The sequence below is a fragment of the Eurosta solidaginis genome, chromosome 3 (assembly GCF_040869045.1).
Source record: "Eurosta solidaginis isolate ZX-2024a chromosome 3, ASM4086904v1, whole genome shotgun sequence".
Classification (NCBI taxonomy): domain Eukaryota; kingdom Metazoa; phylum Arthropoda; class Insecta; order Diptera; family Tephritidae; genus Eurosta; species Eurosta solidaginis.
This window is the reverse complement of record NC_090321.1, coordinates 181,952,948-181,976,495: the sequence shown is the minus strand read 5'-3', so window position 1 is coordinate 181,976,495 and position 23,548 is coordinate 181,952,948. Positions and strand designations below refer to the sequence as shown.

Here is a 23,548-nt window from a genome sequence, read left to right as displayed (position 1 = left end):
GACGATAGATTTATTTCTATCGTCGCCGCCGGGCGATGACGACAAACATCCCAAGGGTTGCTGCTGTTCAATTTTTTAAGTATAAAAAAAAGAAAGCATAATATCCAAAAACTAAATTTTTTTCTTTACATATAATTTTTAATTTTGAGTATAATTTCTTAACATATTTGTTTTGTTTTGTTAATTTCTTAACATTTTCTTAACATTTTTGTTTTGTTTTGTTAATTTCTTAACATTTTGGGCGTGTTTTAGCAGTCAAGTGCTAAAGCAGAGAATCAAAATAGTTTTAATTGTTTTCATCTTTATTTCTAAATAATGGCCACTCTGAATAAACAGCATCAATTTCGCCCGGAATTGTATTTTAAGTAGACGAAATGTCTGGGCGTAATTTGAAAAATGTCATCGCCCGACGCGGCGTATATCGTCGTCGCTCGGCATTGTGTTTCAAGCATTAGATAACTGAGTTTTTCCATCGCTGAATGGAAGGAAAGAAATTTTTTCAACAAGTCGATGGCATATGTGGCCATTTTGGACTGCAAAAAAAGATCATTAAATAAATGACAACGTGGTGATCGGTCGAGATCACGTAGTGGTCGGACCTATTGGAACAGAAAAAAAAGAAAACGGGAATTATAAGTGTGCGCGCACCAAAAGCGTTGTTATAGAAATTGTTTCCTCGCGGAGAAAATGTGTTTTTCCACCAAAAAAAGGAACTTTCTAAAACTTTTTTTCATCTTAATAAAAAGAAACTAAAGTGCGTAAGTGAGGAATGTTGGTATCCCGTAAGGCAGTGAGTGGGTAAAGGATTGTAGTCCGGTATAAGTTATCTAGCCGGAATGCGAGAAACGTGCTGGGCTGATATGAGGGTGCTGTGTGCAGCGAGCGTACATCCTTGGATTACCTCCGCGGGGATGCACAAATTCCCATTGGCCATTATCCTAATAAAGGTAATAACCATTCGCCTGGTTTCTAACGTTGGCACGATCCTTATCAGTTCTTCGTTCCTGTTGTTGTCGCTCTGTTTACATTGGTAATCGCATTCTAGGTATAATTTTGATGGAAAATTCTCCACACTCCAACTTCGACCAAACCAGTATATATATTCACCGGCACTTGGGAGCGCATGGCGCGCAGCTTTGGGTGGTACCAATTTGGATTCTTTTGTGCCCACGGCTTCTAATTGCCACCACTTTCGCAAGCATTTCTTGCAGTGAATCGACAAAACAGAGTCACTAGCATACCCGCGGAGTAACTATATTATGCAGTATCAGACTAGGGCTACCTCGGTTATCTCCACCAATATTTAACCACCACCATCATAAGTGCAACCACAACCACTTAGACAGCGCAACCACCCCCAACTGCGCCTACCATTACAACGCGCCAACCACCATCACAAGTGCAACCACAACCACTTATACGGCGCAACCACCACCGTCATCGTACGCCCAAAACGGTGCCCACTCACCAACATTGCGCGCCAAAACCGAGCACGACCACATTGCGCGCCAAAACCGCGCACCACCACCAACATTGCGCGGCAAAACGGCAACAACTAGCCGCCTCATAAGCTACACCACCACTAGCCACCACCAATATTTAACAACCACCATCATTACGCGTCAAAACTGCGCACCACCACCACTACTAATAGCGCCAACACCACGCGCACATACCACCAGATACGACGACATCAATACCGGCAACAACACTCCACACCGGCACGACCACTACAGCAGGGCCACGGGCATAGGCCACGACAGCAAACATACCGGCATCATCTTAGGAGCACCAAACACCAATTCTAGCAACAACCGGGTGAGTTCGTTCCGTAAAGCGGACAACTACAATTTTCTAAGTTAGGAATTTTCATGTTTAAATTTGGTAGTTTACTTTTTTTTTCAATCAGTTATGTTTTATTAACAAGTTTTACTCAAGCCTTAATAATATCAAGGGTGGTTATCACCATCAAATTAATAGCAACTAGCAGCTATATAAGTAAAAATATAAACTAATATATGTAATTCATCACTACTTGGAAAAAGAAAAAAAAGAAAATTTGCTGAACGATGTGCAAATGGTACTTCTACCTTAGAGTAGGAATATATGATTACCTAATAAAATTGACTATAATTTATAATCGACTATAATTCATAATCCAAATATCCTGATCATAGTTTCGTCAAATAAAAACCCTGAACTACATTCTGACGAACTGCTTTCTTACTGTCCTTTGTTTACCTTTACTTTAAGTTCAACATTAACCAAAAACAAAAAAAAAAAAAAAACAAAATTATAGTTGCATAATGCATATACGATTTATTTAAGAATTTCAATTACAAAGGTAGTCAGTAAACCGTTCGGTCATTTAATAAATTTAATTATACTTTTAAAGCTCCTAATTAAACAAAGAAAAGAAAGAAAATGAAACAAAGTTTGTAAATTGAATTTGTCTTAGGATATAAGCAAAATGTATACGTATATATATACACATATTTACTTATTATCCATAATATAGATTAGAGAGTGGCCAATGAATGCATCATCATAAATACATATGTAGAATTACGTAGCTCGCACTAGATTTATAAACATACAACACACATACCTAGCCTTAATATGTATGATTAGCTATTTAGGTAAATAAGGGTGCGGATTGTCATTGTGGGAATAGCAATAAACTATTAGGCCTATTGTCATGCACACGTATTAGGCACATATATTTTGCACATCATCAGCTCAGCATCTTTCGGATACGTTTTAGCGTATATACAGTAGGAATTTTGAAATAACAATCTTGGGGCCTACTTTATAAAGTGCGATAGGAACAACCAAGAGAGTAGGAAAAGGTAACCCAGATAACAGAGCCACCAAGCGATCTGCAATTAATACAAGATTGAAGAGGCGAAGGGTAATTAGAATTTAGTAGCGACTTTATTATAAAATATGAAAGGTATGCTAAAATTTTTTTTTGATTTTTCTTCAAGAAACAACATACTCATATGCATAGAAACCCAACAAACCACATTCGTAGTTACAACACCGACACAGGTATCGATTACACTTAACTAGAATTAGTAGGATTTAACGCACCAATACTAATGCCTAACCATAATTACTAATACTTACCTCTGAAATACTAATGATTCACTAATTACATTAAAATATTCCAGTTCATTGTTTTAACGAAGTTACGTGCTAGTAGGCGTCCTTTGAATTATTCGAAGCGAATCTAATCGAACAGTTGAACAATCCGACTAATTCGAATAATTTAAAGATCCAGGCCTGTTGAATTGCTGGGCGATCGTTTCTCTGAAGCTTCAAGTATAATCAGAAGAAATTAAAGACGGCAGAAAGTAAGATTATTGCGGCTTAGACAGACGTACTAATGAAAGGGAATTTGTTTAGCAGATTTTATTTCTTTCTTTTGCTGTACATTTTTTTTTTGTGATACTTGGATGAGTCCTAGTATAAATCTAGATGTACTGCACTCGTTGCCATGTATATACGTATTTTTGCAATCAATTAAGGTCTTAGGCCAGAACGTTTGTAAGGAATATTATCTTGCAAAAGCAAAATCAAACCAGACTCCGTTCTTTTATTATCCTCATTAACAGGAGATGCGAATAAGATATAAACCCTAGTTAACTTTCAGTGATGAACGAGTCCTTATCCTTGATCGTGATTTTGTAAGATTGACCATTAGTTAGTTTTAGACTCAAGAGGTTCACCTCGTATTAACTCGATATATACCCAGATATATTTTGAGCAAGTTTTCTTGCAATGAATTATAAATAAAGTGTCTGTAATAATGGGAATGTTGACGTTCGTCTTCATTTAGAAGGCACGTATGGTTAACAAGTAAGGGGCCACCGAAATACAGGTGCGACGGTGGCCATGGATTTGAGGGTGGGTATATGCACCGGGCGTCGCAACAACACCCGCGGCGCCCTCTATATATTCGGCCCATTTTGTTTTTCCCCATTTTCCTTTTCAGTTTTTTTTAATTTTAATTTTCAGCTGTTTTTCGAATTTCAGTAATAGTAACAGGTCATTTCCGGTTCGGTAATTTTTTTTGCGTCATATAGTTTTTTGTTTAGGTTTTTTTTTTTGAATTTTTAAATTTTGAATGTTTAACAGTCTGTCCGTGACATCCGGTTCGGCTGGATGTTGTTTTACTTTGAATTTCAAGCGTTTTGAGTCGGTTCTGCGCTTCTGTCAGTTTTTTTTTGAATTTGACAGCTGTTAGTTTTGAAAGGCATGATACCCTACAAGACAGGTATCCGTTCCCTAATCGATTACTTAATAGTCACCAATAACTTGTTCACCAATTACCGTCTTAATGACTTTTACATTGCTGTCGTGAAAAAGGTAACGCATGCGCTCTCTCAAAATAGTGTACGTGTGACTCGCTTTCTCGCTCTTACCTATTGTGTTTTCGACATTCCTTCTCGCTCGATGTTATTTCCATTTTTAAGTTACTTCATCAGTTATGTTTTCGTTATCGCTAACCAAAACATATGCAACAACAACAACACGGGTAACTGACCTATCGGTTACCCGTATCGGTTACCTTCTGTCAATTCGCTTTTTATATGAATGAAACGCGTCCTTTTTGTTTAAATAATATTTAATTCATAAATAATGCATGTTTAAAATAGTTTTTACATTTAAAATCATGTCCTATTATTCTAGTAATATTTACATATTTGCATTTTTATATTCATAAACTATATAAATACACTATTCATGCGGTGGTGGTGTTGCTCATTATCAGTTTACAGAGTCATATTAGTTTGGTAGGTATAGTAAGATCAGACGTAGCGGAATATAGGCAGCATGTCAGGAGCATCACCAGAATCCAAATAAGCACTGTAATTCATTTCGTCATTATAAATAACTTGTAGATGCCACATAGGTGTAACCATACTCTGAGGATATTTCCGTTCAGATCTTGTAGTGTACAACGAGCAAACTTTTCATAAACATGCACACGTAAACTTGTATTTATTCTAAATTCTTCACCACATTCGAAAAAAGATGGTCTTTCATCCATTGTTTTCTCATGTTCCTGTGTTTGCGTAGGTACCATTGTGATGCAAGTTCTTGATTACAATATGGACAAACAGTTAATTCTAGACTTTTCGTTGTTACATCAATTGTTTCAGCGTGTTGTGCATGTATACTAAAATTCATACTTGAATGTGCTTTAGTCCCAATGGCATAATTTACATTTTAAATACTGACTATTGGGCATATGAGAAATCTCATGGTCCAATAATTTGTTGAAGCTTCGTGTAGCTGTATGAAAATCCAACAATTTTTAAATTGTAAATGTTCTAGCTTCTCTAGACGATAATAATAATAATAATTTACATATAACGATGTACCAGTGGCTTTTTATGCAGCTGACGCTGGATGAAGCATTGGATTTTGTGTTGCAAAGTAGGCGACATATGTTGCTGTTGATGGATGCGCATATTGCGAATATGTTGGTGGTTCACTTGTCATTAATTGATTAGAAGTTTCAACTTGTTGCGATTCTTGTTGTTGCTGCTGGCTGCTGATGTGGTGTTAACGTCTGTTGTACAAAATTTATTGTTGGTGTTGTTATGGTGCTGGAAAGCCTTCCGATATTGAAAGTCGTTGATTAGTGTAATCTCCACGTAGTGAACTACTCCCACGGCCGCGTCCCCGGTAACTATTACATTTGAAGGCCCTTAAGTTACAGGCATAGTTGACATCGCTTACATAACCGGTTGACTCTAAAGTAAAAACCAAAACAAAATATTAGAATCAGTGTTAATGAATAACATGTTTAAAGTAAGCTCTTACAACAACGTGATTGGCGGCTACATCCTGGAGTGCAGGATAGTGGTTCACTAGTCATTAATTGATTAGAAGTTTCAACTTGTTGCGATTCTTGTTGTTGCTGCTGGCTGATGATGTGGTGTTAACGTTTGTTGTACAATTTATTCGGGTGATTGCACATATTGTTGGTGTGTTATGGTGCTGGAAAACCTTCCGATATTGAAAGTCCTTGATTAGTGTAATCCCCACGTAGTGAACTACTCCTGTGACCGCGTCCGCGGTAACTATTACATCTGAAGGCGCTTAAGTTACAGGCATAGCTGACATCGCTTATATAACAGGTTGACTCTAAAGTAAAAACCAAAACAAAATATTAGAATCAGTGTTTATGAATAACATATTTAAAATAAGCTCTTACAACAACGTTATCGGTGGCTACATCCCCGTGAAAGTAGTGTGGTGTTCCTCCTTGTATAAACGTAGATACTGGATGTGCTCAACCGTGCAGTTTTCTTCTAATTTGAGCAAATGTATGTTCTTACAGCCACAGCTGGAATATTTGGGATATTTCTATCCTCACATCGTCAAAATCAAATTACCTAGAATGAAAAAGAAACTCATATCAGTAAGAATAGATTAAAAGTTTTTAATATAAGCCGAAAAGTGTTCCATAAATAGGGCTCCACACATAGCTCTTTTCCAAAGACACAAGAGAAATTTCAGATAACTAGAATCAGGACCTGGTAAAGTAACTTCAAAGGCGATTTAGTCGCCACTACTTCGTATGCGCATTTCTCTGCGCTCCCTTTCGGCATGCATCATTAATTTCGTCATTACTATAAAGGCCATCTTGCTCACAGTAATCCAACAATCTATTTGTCCGCAAATTCGTGGAACTAAATTCCTAATGGAAGGTTCCTCTCCAAAAACTCTGTTTACAGACAGTCTTTCGCCGTGAAAACGAGGGCAGTGAAATATTACATGTTCTGCGCTTTCCAATTCGGACGGACAGCTTGGACAGAAAGGATCCTCCTCTATCCCACGCTTATGTAGATATTCCTTGAAGCCACCGTGCCCGCTCAATATCTGTGTGAGATGGTAATTTAGTTTGCCGTGTTTTCGCTCGTACCATTCCGCTATATTCCGGACTAGCATGAGGGTCTAGCGCTCTTTTCTCGAATCTTCCCACCGTTCTCGCCACCTAACTATTGTTCGTGACCTTGCGCTTTTCTTAGCATCTTCAGATGGTCGGCTGAATCCAATGGCATACAGATCGGCCATTTCACCTGAAAGTAGATCTACTGGGATTTTCCTGGATAAAAGATGGATCGCGTCGTCGGAACAGCACATGCTATTCGTATAGCAGTAATGCGGTAGGCTGCTAGTATATCTTTTTGGTGGACCATTTTAGATCTGTGCCATACTGGTGCTGCATATAATATTATAGAGCTGGTTACGTTGGATAATAGCTGACGGGTAGCTTCGCTTGGGCCGCCGATGTTGGGCATTATTCGCGTTAGGGTTCCACTAACTCTAGAAACTTTGTCCCACACCGCCCTGAAGTGCTCCCTAAAAGTTAGTTTTGAGTCAATGATTACTCCTAGATATTTCAAGGAGGGCTTTGAATTTATTTGATAATCTCCTATGGTTAGGACCAACTCATCCACAGTCCGCTTTGAGCTCATCAGAACCACTTCTGTCTTATTGCTAGCCATCTCCAGCCCCGTGTTCGTCAACCACTCCTTTATTCCTCCCACGGCGTCATTACATAATGCTTGGAGCAGATCAAGTTTCTTGGCCACTGCTACTACGACAATATCATCTGCATAGCCGACAATTTCCGTGCCTCCGGGAAGGTCGATTTCTAGCACCCCGCCATACATCGCATTCCAAAGAGTTGGACCTAGAACAGATCCCTGAGGGACACCGCCCGTAGTGTTGTGCTTTCTTAGTCCCTCATCTGTATGAAAAGGGAGTACTTTGTCGCTTAAATAGCTACAAATTATTCGGAGCAGGTACGGAACTTGTCTTGGGACACCCAAAGTGCACTCACGCTTCTCATGGCTCCAGCGGGTTAGCGGCTTCCTAGAACTTAAGCCACTTGCTGCTTCTAGATCTGACATCTGTCAGCTGGAGTCTTAGCCCGGCAAGCACAAGGCACGAGCACAGAATGAAATCGATCGTTTCTTCCTCCAACCCGCACTTCCTACATCTGCTATCACTGACCAAGCCTAATTTAAAGGCATGTGACGCCAGAAGGCAGTGTCCAGTAAGAATACCCGTCATGAGTCTAGTCTACAATTTAATGATAATGAAAATATAAGAATCAGTGTTTATGAATAACATATTTTAATTAATCTCTTACAACAACCTGATCGGTGGCTACATCGCCATATAGGTAGTGTGGTGTTCCGCAAATTGACATTAGCAGTAATATTATTTACATAAACATAGCTTGGTATTTGTGCAGGCCTCAATATAGCATACATTGGTTCAGTTCGGTGTGCACCAGCCACTGGTACAAACACTTTTGAATGCATAGCTTTCATATAGGATGGATGTCCAGCAGTGCTCCGGTTGTGCCAATATGTAATGGGCTGCTCCGTCTCTTGGTACGGCTGTATAGGTATAGGCGGGTGCAATGTATTACTAGGCTCAAGATCGTATGGTATATAGATGGCTCGAAGACGCCAGAGGGGATTGGCGCCAGAGTTTTCGGACCCAGAACCAAAATATCAGTAACTCTAAAAGCACATCCGAGCATTTTCGAGCGGAAGTATTCGCCATAAGTTAGTGCGCTAAGCTGAACCTTCAGCGCTGATACCCCAATGAAACAATTGCCATACTCAGTCAGGCCCCACTAAAGGCATTTGCGGCGTTCGAAATAAAGTCAGCACTGGTCCTTCAATGCGCATAAAAGCTAAATCAATTAGGAGCACACAACGTAGTACTGTTGCCCTGGGTCCTATGCCACAGGGGAGTAGGGGGTAATGAGCAGGCGGACTCAGTGTTTAATTTATTGCGTCCCTCCCACAAATTGTCATCCTCCCAGCAGATCCTTGCAGCGGGTCTGCGCCATACTCTCCTCTTCCGGGAAGGTATCGACCCCAATCCGGGTCCTTCTCCTGACCCCAGTACTGAGAAATGGGTTTGCTGCGTTTGCCGGAAAAGAATCTTTTTAGGACGGTCATATATATAAGGGCCTGAAATATTTCAATGAACTTCCTAATCACAGAAAAAGTAATAATAACTTCAATACTTTAAAAAAAAAATTTATTGGAGCATTGTAAAACCCTTCCAATAAGATAAAGTTTTTGTCCTCTTATTTTTTACATGATATATCCGATACTGGAGCGCGGAAAGGGAATGGTAATATTAAAAATAAAATAAATGTAAGGCGCGATAACCTCCGAAGGGATCTAAGGCCGAGCTTCTCTTCCAATTTGCGTCGTGCTCCTCTTGATTTTTCCCTACAAATTGTCCGGACGGGACCTACATGTTTTATGCCGACTCCGAACGGCATCTGCAAGGCAGATGAGTTTTCACTGAGAGCTTTTCATGGCAGAAATACAATCGGAGCGCTTGCCAAACACTGCCAAGGGGCGACCCCGCTTAGAAAAATTTTCTTCTAATTGAAAAATCTTATTTCTAAAATTTTGATGTTGCTTTGCCCGGGATTTGAACCCAGGGGATACGGTGTGATAGGCGGAGCACGCTACCATCACACCACGGTGGCCGCCAGAATTCGGTATTTCCAGATGATATTTACTGTTGCTGATCGGCATCACTCGCATTCCGACAGCATTAATATAACAATAAAATTATATAATGTGTAACAAAAATAACGAAAATAAGGCCAAACAAAAGTTGGAACAGGGGGGATTGGAAACACGCCCTTTTCAACCTCCCATTATATGTTGAGCTGTGCTGACCGGAATCTTCATGCATTCCGACAGCGTCTTTACTAAAAAAAGTTGAGGGGTGATTGGATACACGTCATTTTCAATTTCCAACATCGAAAGACATGTTTAGCTGTGTTGATCGGAGACTAATACATTCCGACAGCTTAAAATACAAATATAATTGAAAAATATAAGTTCCAAATTTTGTTGCCTTAAGCTGGGAGCACTGGAGGATTGGAAATGCGTCCTTTCCAACCTTCCTTTAATGAGTGGCTCCCAGACTCGTCCCTCTGTCACGCTAGTAAATATGCTGATCGGAATCACATGGCATTCCAACAGCATATTCAATAGAAATAAGTGATTATAACAATGAATTGTACTTAGTAGTTTAAGTTTTAGGCCTAAACAGCCGTAATAATAAATAAATTAAATTAAAAAAAATTAATACTCTTGTCAGTGTTTCACGTGCAAGTGATGGTTGCATCGGACAGGTTGCTCTGGGCTAGATTCCAAAATCCAGCGTCCTCGTAACTTTTATAAATATTTGTGGCTCTTGCTGTTCACGGCCTCATTACATTATGAGGAAATACGGCACCTGAGAACACAGCCGTATGAAGCTAAAAAACACAAGCATGTCTTCAGTGAACTCCACAAACAGGCGTCGGACCTCTATGCCCGTGATTCCTGTACTCAAAGAACAAAACTAGCAGAGGAGGAACGCACTCTCCCTAGGGAAACGAGAGTAGTCACTCTAGCTTAACTTCGAGCTGGATAACGTAACAGGTTAAACTCTTACCTATCCAGAATCAACCCCGACATACAAAACATTGTCCTGCTTGTAATGTGTCCTCACATGTCACCAACCATCTCTTTAACTGTATTGTGGAATCAACGCCTCTAACACTCCTCTCATTATGGCCCACCCGTGTTCAAACAGAAAGTTTCTTTGGACTCCCGTTAGAGGACATTGATGACAATTTGTGATCGGTCGCACCTATTGGATGGGGCGAAGCACTGCTACAACTACAACAGCAGGCGGACAACACGGAGAGAGGCAGCAACTGCATGACCCATCGATCCCGAACCGTTCCTGCAATTTGGCCCACAGGGGCATTTATTAGCAGAAGGGAGGGAAAAGAGAGAACACTGGCGCAATATGCCAGGCCTGAGTCAATCTAAGTTACTGTTAGGGGGTTACAGCACAACTCGATATAGGGCATTAATAGGCCTCTCAAAAAGATTACCTAAGAACCCCAACGTCTATTCTTACAAGACACTGTAGACTGAACAGTCACATGCAAAAGCTGGGTATAGTATCGAACAACACATACAGATGTGATAGATCAGCAGACGGTGGACCATATCCTTCTAGATTACGGCGCAATTTCAAGACGTAGGGCTAAGTTTATGGGCTCACCATGGCCAGAGCATTCCCACATTTAATCCCTCAAGCAAAGAACACTGCTGGGGTTCATCAAGGAAGTCGGCCAGGATGAGGTGCTGTGAAGGAGATGTGCAAGTCACTGTGCAATCCTCAATAAATGATCTATCTATCTACGTTCCGGTAACAAGCACCATTGTGGTACTAGCCCCACCATCTCGGGAACTATTGATATGACTACATTAAACCTTCTAGGGATTGAATATTAATAATGCCGGCAATGCGAAAGTCTGCTAAAATGTACCATTCTCAATGGAATGCTCGATATATAATTTTCCACGTTTTAAAACAGTGATGAAAAGAGCAAAATTTACAATAATTTTAACTGGATGTGGGTAGTAAGGTGTTGATGTCCTCTCTTAACGCAATGTAATGACAACTGCGATGCAGGGAAAATGACAAAAATCTTGCAAATCTACTGATTATAATTAATTTTTCCTCCCCTTCTATGCAGTTCTATGCATACATACATATGTATTGTTCTCTCCAAACGCTAATTAAAAAAATTAATTGGTTTTCACATGAACTTCGAACTCTGTCGTATCTGCATTCTTCAGTTGATTATCAACAAAAGCATGACAAATTATCACTAAAAAATTCATACATTTTGCTTATATATTTAATATGGTAGCCAATTCACTTACCCTTTCTGGTGCGATGATTCCTGGACAATCGGGCCTGACTAGACGCGATTTTTTTTGCCTTAAGAGAGCGTGCTTAACGCGAACCCTATCATGTTATGGCACACCTTTGGTGATGCAAAAAATCAAAGAAATTTCTGCTTCTAATGCTACTAGGATAGCAGAAGCAGCTCCCGGTGGCACCACATAAATAACAGTTGCATGCCGATCAGTTGCCTTTTTTGCTCCGGCTACCTATTCAGTTTTAATTCACATTACATTATCTACTATTGCAATTTTTAATCACTACAAATCAATATAAATTACCGAAGCAAATACTGGAAAACCAAGATGCGTAGTTCCACCCTTTTTTAGGGAAACACATCCAACCAGTTTGGTACCGTATTCCAAAGCATGTTGCTTGTAAAGTACCTTGTTTTTGTAGATTTCCTCTGATTTTGGCATATTCTGAGCTGAATCGCAACCCGGCGGAGATGCTATCTAATAGAATAATATAACATTTTTTTTATTATTTGAAAATGCACATACGTATGAATGAAAATCAGAAAGTAAATAATGTTGTTGTTGTTGTAGCGGGTACGTTCCGGGAACCATTAAGGTACTAGCCCGACCGTATCGGGAGCGATTTAGTTGACATAAAACCTTGTAGGCCATCCCGTCGATTCTATACAACCTAATATGGTAACGATTTAAAAGACGGTGCACAACCCAATTTTTATCAAAAATTATCAAACGTGGAATCAAAAGGCGCGCCTCGAGCTCCGTTTTTATTAATATTTTATATTTTTAAATTAGGTGGTGTACCGTCTTGTAAAACGTTACCCTTAATATTATTTTGGGCGCAGGCCGCCAACGCAAAAAGATGGTCTCTGCAGCAATATCTTTAATTTCCGTCACATGTCACAACTCAAATTAACTTAATGTTATTTTGGGCGAAGGTCACCAACGCAAAAAGGTGTTCTCTGCAACAAAATTTTTAATTTCCGTCACATGTCACAACTAAAAGCACAACATATTTTTCGTTGTAAACAATTTATATTTTTTTGCGTTTCAATGTTTTCCGGAATAATTAATGAACTGTCATTTCGATGACAGCATGAAACGTCGATGTGTTAGTGGAGAGCGAAAAAAGCTTTGAATGTGTTGGTGAACTGGTTACCTCCGTCTTGTAGGGTAGGAACTTTGTTTGTTATGGCGCAGGAACAGTAAGGTTGGCAAGGACCCCGCCCAGCTGACATGACTAGCCACAGAGCACCCCCAGATCATGCCGACTGCCTTCCTTACTGCTCCATCTAAGATGCGATTCCATAACAAACGTTACAATTTTTTAATCAAAATAAGAAATGCGCAACAAAATTTCAATTAACAAAATAGCTGACTTCGAAAATTCGAAATTCCTATTCCCCAATTATTCTTCTCTCTAGGAGAAAAGAATTGGAGGAATTTTTCCGCGGGAATAAAAAAATCCGCGAGAACAAAATTCCGCGGTAATATTTAGAGTTGGTCTGATTAATACGCAATCTAAGTATAATAAATTACCCTGCTAGACAGAGCTGACGGAAACTCTAACACATTAACAGAATTTTTGACATCACTAACACACTCGCATAAATTTTTCTTTTGTTCCTCTTTCTTTTGACATTTCTTACCGAAATAAGATGAAGAACGAACAGAAAGACAAAATACACGCGTCATTTTACAAATCTAGTCGTGAAATTTTGTTTACGGAATATAGTTTATTACAATTTAACGATTTAATTATTTATTACAAGCGATACGTGTTAAAAAAAGCGAGTAAATGAATAAGAGGCATTTAGAAAACTGCCTCAGCAGTGAAAAAAGGCTCTTTGAAGCATTTGCAAATAAATTTCAAAGATTGTTAGATGCGGCAAATGTGAAATGTGTGGTTTATGAGGACAATAGTGCAAATATTGTTCCCATGGCTCAAAATGGAGGTGCAAATCAAAACATTTGCCAATTAAATAAAAATATTGGGTAGTAGTGCAGTTTAGGGGCCCACCTTAAAGTTGGGCCAAGATTTTTGAGTGAGGTATCAAGGGACGCGCATTTACGTTTAGATTAAGAATCCGACAGCGGAAGTTAACTTTTTTCACCCGTTCAAAAGTTATCGGTGCAAAACAGGTTTGTGTGATACATATTGTTCCCGCATGTTTGCAATCTTTTAAGCACACATCACTTTCCTTTTTATACTTGGAATATTAACATAATCTAACTTGCGCGAATTAACGAAAAAGTTATGTCAAATTTCACTAATTTACTTATAAAATATCAACACAAATATTGCAAAAAATATCTGTCCAAATGAAAACATATGAAAGTAAACAGTGTTGCCAGCTCAGCAGGTAATAAAACAAGGTTTTGTTATATATATAAAACATCTATATTTAAAAGAAATTTCTATAATAAAATTATGTTTTTATGGGAAAATGATTGCTAACTTATCATAAATCGAATAATAAGTCGAATAAATGTGTTATTGACAAAATAATTTAGTTTAATTTTTTTTTTTCAAAAAAAGGCTTAACTAAACATGCACAGTAATTCTGCGTAGAATACCCTTAGCCGATCCAACACCGGCTGCGCCATGCACAGTAATTCTGCGTAGAACCCCTTTCTGCATAGGCGGCCTTCGGCCGCGCTTATAAAAGTTAACACTAGGCTTCGCCATGCCAAGTCCGGGTGTGTGGTATAACCGTGGCTACACCGCCACGGTGATGTCTTTCTGCGTAGTACACCCTTCTGCGTAGAAGGACATCATACCACACACCCGGACTTGGCATGGCGTAGCCCAGGGTTATTTTTTATAAGCGCGGCCGAAGGCCGCCTATGCAGAAAAGTGTTATACGCAGAATTACTGTGCATGGCGCAGCCGGTGTTGGATCGGATAAGGGTGTTCTACGCAGATGACTTGAGAAAAGCAAGAGTAATTTCTTGTTCAGTTAATTTCTATTATTGCTCATCTGGCAGCACTCTTCACAATCAGGCGTTTTTCTTGAACAACGAATCAAGTGATTAGAGTGTATTTTCTGTATTTTTATTACCTAATTGCACATTAATTAGAGAAACTAGACAACAACAATAGGTACAAGACGAACCAGTTTTTCTGGTTTAACTTTTAAACGGATAAAAAAAATTTACTTCCGCTTTCGGATTCTTGATCTAGACGTGAATACGCGTCTTTTGATACCTCACTCAAAAAAAGGCCCAATTTTAGGGTGGTACCCCTAAACTGCACAATTACCAAATATTGTTGCGTATGAGCCCAGTGACAATAGTGCGGGGGTGAACGATGGTGCATGCAGCTATAGTGAGGGAATTATTTCTGTGCTTGGCCAAAGTACCCATGCGGAGTGCATGGACTCCAGCAAGGATGTTAATTTGAGGGAGTTAATAAGATTTTGGGCGGTAATTTTTTACTTTAGCTCACAACTGCTAAAACTCGACCAAAAATATCGGGAGAGGTGTCAAAAGACACTGAAAGCGGAAATTCAAAATTTTATTTCTCTCAAAAGATATTTCCAAAAAACCGAAAAATGGCCCGGAGCGCTCCGAAACCGGGAGTGGGATCCATAGTATTTTTGCGCAGAATACCTTTCTGCATTGGCGCCCTTCGGCCGCGCTTATAAAAGATTGCCCTGGGTGGGTCCAACACCGGTTTGGAGACCAAAACTATATCCGCACAAATCACTTTTACCACCGTTTTTCTTGTGGGTACGACAAAAACATCAAAATTACAGCAACCACATGAAAATTTTCGATTCGTGATCTAAAGTAAAGAATTACCTTTGGGCAATTGGTTATAAAGTTCGCCATAATTTAGTCGGTGGTCTGCTAAACACACTTTATAAAGGTGATGTCAAAAATTGACCCCTTTTGTTCGAAATCTCTTCTTAAAACAAGAAGAGATAAATGAATGTTCAGATCCTTCCGCATGGTGAGTTTCTTTACTTAAGCATCCAAATGCACTTTATTTCAGAAATGTTACAGTTTCTGGAGCAGCACACCGAGGTTTTAATTGACGTAGGTATCGACGGTCTGCAACTGTTCGAAAGTTCTAATAGAGTTTTATGGCCGATTCTAGGAGCGCTTGTCGATTTTCCGAATATCAGTCCGAATAGGATGTTACTCTGGTATCACAAAACCTGAGAACGTAAATGATTTCCTAGCAGATTTGGCATCAGAAGCTAAAATACTAAGGTCAAATGGTATTAAGGTTGGAAAATATGAAACTGTGCCGAATTTTAAAAATGATATTGTCTATAAAAACTTCTGCATTCCTTACGAAAATAAATGTTTATTAATTCCCCTACTTCACCACCTCTTTCACGACTTCTCTAATTAAACCACACATTCCACCGAGCATATAATAACTTTCACTGTGTTAAACTTAATTTATTACTATTTTTATTAAATTCGTAAATCAGAAATGCCTCTTTTCAATACAACTATTAATAGCAACATGTCGTCACAAAACAACGGTAACTATAATTAATTTTTTAAATAAAACTAAGTAAAATATTATATGATTATCATTTTCAGCCAAACCCCTTAAGATGAGCTTCGCAACCAGCGGGGATTTCACTGCGACTGCTCATGCTCACGCCCAACCTTCAGTAGTGAAAGTCAGCAAAACCAGCAATACGGAGAGACAGACATCTCCAAGAAAATGGACCAGCCATGAACCAAATGACGCACGTTATTTTGACGAATGTATGTATTGATATTTAATTTATCGTTGCAATTTCTAATTAATTTTTATTCCCATTAAGCAAAAGATATTGGCAGCGAACCAAAGAATTATGGCACAGCAGTTGGCAAATTTGGAGTAAAATGTAGCATATTTATAGAAGCTGGGAATCAGTCATCTCCTACCACCACACTCGCTCCACCCACACGCACACTGACTACTACTCCAAACTGTACTCCCACTCTGTTATGGAATCGCATCTACGGTGGAAGCAGTAAGGAAGGCGGTCGGCATGATGTGGTGGTGCGCAATGGCTAGTCATTGTCGGCTGGGGCGGGTCCTTGCCAACCTTACTGTTCCTGCGCCATAAACAGAAGCGCACAGACCGACTCAAAACGCTTATAAATTCAAAATAAAACAACATCCGGCCGAACCGGATGTCACGGACAGACCGTTACAACATTCAAAATTTAAATTCCAATTCAAAAAAAAATCTAACGCAAACAAAATTAACCGAACCGGCAATGACCGGTTACTAATCGCAGGAAATAAAAAAAAAAAGCTGAAAATTAAAAGGAAACAAAAAGGCCGAATATACATAGGGGCGCCGCGGGTGTTGTTTCGACGCCCGGTGCTTTATCCCTCCCTCAAAAACCATGGCCACCGTCGCACCTAAAATCCCGGTGGCCCCTTACCTGTAGACCCTACGTGCCTTCTAAATAAATGGCGACGCCAGCATTCCCATTTTAAATACTTATTTATTTATAATTCATTTCTATTAACGTATGTAAGCAACAAAAAAAATAAGATAATGCAGGTTTCTTAACCAGGGCTACAGCATTGTTGAGCTACGAATAGCTATTTACAATATGAAAATGTAGGTAAGTGTGTGTATGTAGTGTATAAAGTGAGAGAAAAAAAATGATCCAACAGTTCACACCTTATTGGGCCGAAATCGAAACGAAATCTAATATGAATACTTAAGTCTGGCTAAGCTTGTTCTGTTGGGGGTTCTTTTCTTTCTCTTACTTTTGCTCGTAATATTTCAAATTATACAATTATCTATGTCTCTCCTTTCTTTTTTTTTTGATAATCGTTATAAACGCTATGTGTGAGAGAAATATGTAATTAAATGTACTTATGTATAGTAAACATACTACCTACAAAGTAAGAATTTGGTTGAAATTTTTTTTTTTCCATTCACAAAACATATTTTAAGACTATAAAGTTCGGATACAAATTTCGATATTTAGGGCCCTCTTACAAAATTTTTAATTTTGAGTGTAACAAAATATCAATTAGGTATAATGCGCATAGTATAATGATACTAATATGTAATATGTACTAAGAAAAGTGGTTACAAAAGCAATAAAGATGAAATTGCGATAGCAATATGTATTACGTGCACGTATATTACTTTCGCCTTGTTGTTCGAAAGACATTGCCCGCAATAGGGATTCATATGTATATATATATATATAATTGCATTTGTATGATATAAGAAAAAAAATTGAAATCCTTTTGCCAATTTGTGCATAATCGACGAATGGCTGCTGTCGCAGAAAAATGTTTCTTTAAATTTATGGTTGAGCTCCAAAAATGGAACGCTAAAACTTTTAAAATGATACAGACCGCTTTTCTTATGACTAAAAACTTATCGAGCTAACTTCAATCATTTTGAAGCAAGAAAAAATATCATTAAATTGAAAAAAAAGGAAATGTATGCTCCTTGTTGTATAGCTAACAATTTCGAGTATTCAATAATACAATTTGACAAAAAAATCGACCCTTGTTAAATAGTTCAACCGGACTGTATAAAACCTCTAAGTACCACTTAGAAGTTTCTTTAACTACCCTGCAAAAACGCTCTCGTCATTCCACGTCATTTGACTAGCTATTTTACAGTCATAGGTTATATTCATAGTCACATTTGCATGGGCGTGGGTAAGTTTTATGACCAATTTTTTTTGTAGGTTAATTATTTTGAAGTTAATACATGGCGGGTACTTACATGGCCGCCAGAGTACGTACCGTGGGCCTCTGCCGGCGTGGTTGCTGGTGATGTTGATTTTGCTGGTGAAGTTGACGCTGTTGTTGGTTGTGGTGCGCGGTCTTGGGCGCGCTGTGTTGGTACTGTTGGTGGTTGTTGCGCTCTGGTCCGAGGTGATCGAGTGAACCTGGTGGCAATAAAACTTCGTGTTGACTTTTACGACCTGTATGACTTGGGGCTAATTTTGGCGTTCGTTGTATTACGCTGCAGCGTACTGCTGGCCCTGGAGGCGGAGGTGTTGGTTTAAGGGTCTTCTAGCAATTCGCTTGTGCCTGTACTACTATGAAATTGGTATGTGAATTCGGACTTGTCGATGATGTCGTATCAGCAAGATTCGTTAAATGTTTCTTAAAAATTCTTTTTGGGTCCGCAGGAAATTGCAAAAACGAAGATTCCAACCTGTTCAATACTAGTTAAAAGCTTCGCCACAATTAGAAGGCGTAAAACTATTCACGAAAATTATTTTGCCAGTGTGATGACCGGGCAGTTGGTTGATAAGTACGTGGGGCTCAGTTAAACAGCAAGAAGTGTGCAATTAATAGGAGCACCTTTCAATTCCGCATTGGTGGTTTTCACTGCTGCCGGCTTTATATGTCGCTTCTCTTCCTTTTTTTCGGTGAATGCAGCTTTTCTCTTTGCAATTTAATGTTTCCTTGTCTTCTTCGTCCGTGGCGGCCACCGTGGTGTGATGGTAGCGTGCTCCGCCTATCACACCGTATGCCCTGGGTTCAACTCCCGGGCAAAGCAACATCAAAATTTTAGAAATAAGATTTTTCAATTAGAAGAAAATTTTTCTAAGCGGGGCGCCCCTCGGCAGTGTCTGGCAAGCGCTCCGATTGTATTTCTGCCATGAAAAGCTCTCAGTGAAAACTCATCTGCCTTGCAGATGCCGTTCGGAGTCGGCATAAAACATGTAGGTCCCGTCCGGCCAATTTGTAGGGAAAAATCAAGAGGAGCACGACGCAAATTGGAAGAGAAGCTCGGCCTTAGATCTCTTCGGAGGTTATCGCGCCTTACATTTATTTTTCTTTTTTTGTCTTCTTCGTTTTTTTAAGCCCGGAAACGCATGGCTAACTTTTCTTTTCTCGTTCTTTAAAAATGTTTCGCCTTCTTTTTACTTTTCACGCCGGAAACTCGTGGTATTTTTTTTTTTTGCTAGTGATCGCTGGTCTTTCGTTCTTGTTTTTCGATACTTTTGTATCGCAACTTTCGCCCCATCCCCAGTCACTAGGTGTGTTCGCACGAAAACGCTCCCAAGTGGACCGTAACCGTAGACCATCACAGCAGACCGTAACAACTCCCAGTTAAATACCTACCTCCACTTGAACTCCTCATATTCGCCCATCTACTCCCACATCCCCTCTCTCACATTCATACTTTCACATCATTTGTCATACAGTTTAACGAGCTTTATATCATTTGTATTAATCTTAAATTGTTGCTAATAGCCTTATTTATTTGTTGTGGTATATTTGATGAGCTTGCGGCCATAGAGTAAAACACAATGTTTGCTTTTACATAATTTCGACTTCACTCTGAAGTCTTCCTTAGGGCTAATAAACATTAACATAAATACAAAAACCAAAAATGTTTAAATTACAGAATAAATAAAATGTATAAGCATATACACATACATAACTTTATATATAAACACAGCTTATTTATATGTTTACATATATGTATGTATGTCCTTACACATTTTATTTATAATATAATTTATAAACCATACAGGTATACATACATACAAATATAAACAAAAATACAAAAACCAAAAAATTTATAAATTATATTATAAATAAAATGTGTAAGGATATACATACATATATGTAAACATATAAATATACATTTATTAGTCCAAAGATGAGTTAAGAGTGAAAACATAGTGTTTTGCTTTGTAGCTTCAAGCTCATCAACTATGCCACGTCTGTACGTCTACTATTTTAATAATATATTACTTACTTACTTAATTGGCGCTTAACCGTCTAAACGGTTATGTCCGTCCAACAAGGCGCGCCAGTCGCTCCTTCGCTCCGCCAACCGGCGCCAATTGGTCACACCAAGGGAGTTTAAATCGTTTTCCACCTGGTCCTTCCAACGGAGTGGGGGCGCCCTCTACCTCTGCTTCCATAGGCGGGTTCCGATAGAAACACTTTCTTGGCCGGAGCATCATCTTTCATTCGCATAACATGGCCTAGCCAGCGCAGCCGCTGCGTTTTAATTCGCTGGACTATGTTGATGTCTGCGTATAGCTCGTACAGCTCATCATTAAATCTTCTTGGGTACTCGCCATCGCCGACGCGTAGAGATCCATAAATCTTTCGAAGAACTTTTCTCTCGAACACTCCCAAAGCCGCTTCATCTGCTGTTGTCATGGTCCATGCTTCTGCCCCATATAGCAGGACGGGTACGATAAGTGACTTCTATAGTATGATTTTCGTTCGCCGAGAGAGGACTTTACTTTTCAATTGCCTACCTAGTCCAAAGTAGCATTTTTTGGCAAGAATGATAAAATTTTGTATGAAAATAAATGATAAATTTGAAATGTGGAAGGTCTTTACATCAGCTCGGATTTTATTTATACAGGTTTGACGAATTTCTACATCAGCGCTGTATGCTGGTTTTATTTATACAGGTCTGATTGGTTTCTACATCAGCTGTGTTTGCTGATTTGTTTATACATACCTTATACATATCTACATCAGGGATGATGGATTATAATTCGTAGGCAAGGACAGCCCTAGTGACGGTACTATATAATTTTCGAAAGGCGGTTTGCAATTCGCTGCCATTGTAAAGGTTTTGATACTTTCAGCTGCTTTCGATTTTATCATTGGACGCCAATTAAACAAGGTTTTTACTTTTTTGTTGAAGATTTGAAATTGTTTTTGTTTTTTTTTTGCGTACATGTTTTATATATAATTATTACATATTTATGAACATTATATTCAAACTACTCATTGCGAAACATATATGCACAAAAACCAAACTCAAAAAATAAGTTTCTGCAAATTTAAAAAACACTTAGTAAGCAAATATCATAAATTATAATGCATATTCCATAATTATTCTTAAATTAAACATGCGTATTGATGCGATAATGGTTCCATATATGAAATAATATAACAACAGTTTTAAATACACAAGTAAAATTATGTAGTATGTGTGCAAATGTTGTATGTAGTTAGTTCTCATAGTTGCTAGAAAAATGTTTCAATATTTTGTTTAGAAACGGCAATTTTTGTTTTACAATACACCGCAGCTTTTCGAAACATTCCCATATTCATAGTATAGAAGTTGTGATAGAAACGCTAATTAAGTAGGAATGCCACTGCATTCGTAAAAATACGTAACTCAAAACTCATTTTAAGAAAAGTATTTCAATGGCGTTGGCGTGATGTACTGCGCGATCGTGTACGGTTGCGACTACGTCCTTGCCTTGAACGGGTAGATGACTGGGAGCGACGATTGCGTTTGGCCGATGTCGGTAATGAGCGCGATGATGATCTTGTACGAGATCGTGTCTGTGACCTTTTTCGTTCAGCATTTCCTCCGGACTTGTGTGACGAAGCACGCGATGTTTGAGAGTGTGTCTTGGAGCGTTCTCGTGAGCGCTTACGTGTAGGCGGCACTGATTTAAGACTGTTTGAATGAGATTTTTTCTGATCTCTAGATGTGCTACGTAGACGAGATTTAAGCGATCGGCTTCCCGAACGCGAAGCAATTGAGCTGGAACGTGAACGGGAGCTTGAAGTATAAGATGATGAAGAAGAACTTGAGCTGGAAGATGAAGATCTTGTACGTGATCCCGTATGGCTACGAGACCGAGATTTTGAATGCGATCGTGCACGTGAGCGACTGCGAGAACGAGACATTCGTGCGTCAGATTTTGCGCTCGACTTTGGTTTTTGATCACCGCCTCCCGGTGTAACCAAAGTTACAGGTGTGATTTCATCGTCGCCCCACAAATCGTACTTAGATAGATCCCCACCATCGTCTTCTTCGTCATCCTCATCTTCCAATGCGTCTTCATCAGTATCATCATATTCCTTTTCGCCGTCGTTGGACCTTTCGCTGTCCTTCATCTTCTTCTTTTTTAAACGACCAAATTCATCGTAATCGCTATCCGAATCGGAACAACGTTCTTTGTATTCAACTACACCGCGGTCATTGTACCCACCACCATAGCCTGCGTAAATAAAATATTGGAAAACCCTTTATGCACGTACATATCTTCAGACAATTTTTTGATGGGTAACAATCAATAACACTTACCAGTGCGCTCTTCGACTTCCGTAAACTTCGGTGCACTACACATGTTGCAAGTTTGTCGGCGTGCCCAATTAACGTTGGCGCATTTGCTACATTGCCAATCCTCAGCAGAGAAAAGACCCCGAGATTTTTCCGCAGCAGCCTTACCTATTTCCGTACCAAGTTTTTTCTTATTTGCCGCAGCCACTCCACCGCCAGATGAGCGTTCGGGGCTGCTGTGTTGCGAAGAACTCGCATGACGGCTTCTGTAAAGCAAATTTCAAAAATCGTCGGAAGTGATTTTAGTAAAACTTTTAAAATTATTATTTGGCTTTTTGCTGCGAACAACACTCGACCACCCTCCAGAGACAGTCGGCAGTCAGCTGCAACTCACTCGCTATCACCAACGCCAACTCCTGTCCCGGCAGCAACACCGCTTGACATTTTTATATGTAGAATTTTTTCTTTCACGCTCTTTGGGCCGAAATTTCGCCGTTTGCTTAATTCAGTAACGGATTGCGCATCAAATCAATAACTTTAAATATGGTTTGTGGCGTCTTCTCCAATATATGTTTTGGAAATATGATAATTTTGTTAAGAAAAATTACTAAATATGTTTCAATCGATTTTTTTCTTCCTAAAACTTTCGCGTGTTTCCTTTCGCATTTCTTCTTCTTCTCAGCAGTTTCGTCTAGTGTTGCCGATGCCATCAAAATTTATCTTTTTGTTTTTTTTTATTAATAGCTG

General features: G+C 39.1%; 3 protein-coding genes across 8 annotated transcripts; 1 reads left to right on the top strand and 2 right to left on the bottom strand.

Annotated features, from left to right (window-relative positions):
* Nucleotides 1–5,463: 5,463 nt before the first annotated feature.
* On the bottom strand, nt 5,464–12,924 carry LOC137244732 (succinate--CoA ligase [ADP/GDP-forming] subunit alpha, mitochondrial-like). Of its 4 annotated transcripts, none has more exons than XR_010951185.1 (6): nt 12,618–12,924; nt 12,102–12,275; nt 11,799–12,029; nt 6,230–6,410; nt 5,836–6,159; nt 5,464–5,765 (listed from the first exon to the last, which is right to left on the bottom strand). XR_010951185.1 is itself a non-coding variant. In XM_067774161.1 (6 exons), exons 1-3 carry the CDS (start codon nt 12,387–12,389, stop codon nt 11,892–11,894), a joined length of 378 nt encoding a protein of 125 aa, XP_067630262.1. In that variant the 5' UTR covers nt 12,390–12,401; the 3' UTR covers nt 5,464–5,765; nt 5,836–6,159; nt 6,230–6,410; nt 11,799–11,891. The 4 variants fall into 4 exon arrangements, 1 of the variants encoding a protein (XP_067630262.1); XR_010951186.1 differs by lacking the exon at nt 12,618–12,924 and adding an exon at nt 12,438–12,609; XM_067774161.1 differs by lacking the exon at nt 12,618–12,924 and adding an exon at nt 12,324–12,401.
* Nucleotides 12,925–13,190: 266 nt separating this feature from the next.
* LOC137244730 (uncharacterized) lies at nt 13,191–18,435 on the top strand. Of its 3 annotated transcripts, none has more exons than XM_067774160.1 (4): nt 13,191–13,589; nt 16,241–16,294; nt 16,356–16,526; nt 16,586–18,435. In XM_067774160.1, the coding sequence occupies exons 1-4, from the start codon at nt 13,454–13,456 to the stop codon at nt 16,819–16,821; spliced, it is 597 nt and encodes a 198-aa protein (XP_067630261.1). In that variant the 5' UTR covers nt 13,191–13,453; the 3' UTR covers nt 16,822–18,435. The 3 variants fall into 3 exon arrangements, with proteins under 3 accessions (XP_067630261.1, XP_067630260.1, XP_067630259.1); XM_067774159.1 differs by having other exon boundaries at nt 13,191–13,750; nt 16,592–18,435; XM_067774158.1 differs by having other exon boundaries at nt 13,191–13,750.
* Nucleotides 18,436–21,413: 2,978 nt separating this feature from the next.
* On the bottom strand, nt 21,414–23,539 carry LOC137246829 (zinc finger Ran-binding domain-containing protein 2). The gene is made up of 3 exons (XM_067777833.1): nt 23,196–23,539; nt 22,826–23,067; nt 21,414–22,739 (listed from the first exon to the last, which is right to left on the bottom strand). The coding sequence occupies exons 1-3, from the start codon at nt 23,243–23,245 to the stop codon at nt 21,931–21,933; spliced, it is 1,101 nt and encodes a 366-aa protein (XP_067633934.1). The 5' UTR covers nt 23,246–23,539; the 3' UTR covers nt 21,414–21,930.
* Between the last annotated feature and the right edge of the window lie 9 nt (nt 23,540–23,548).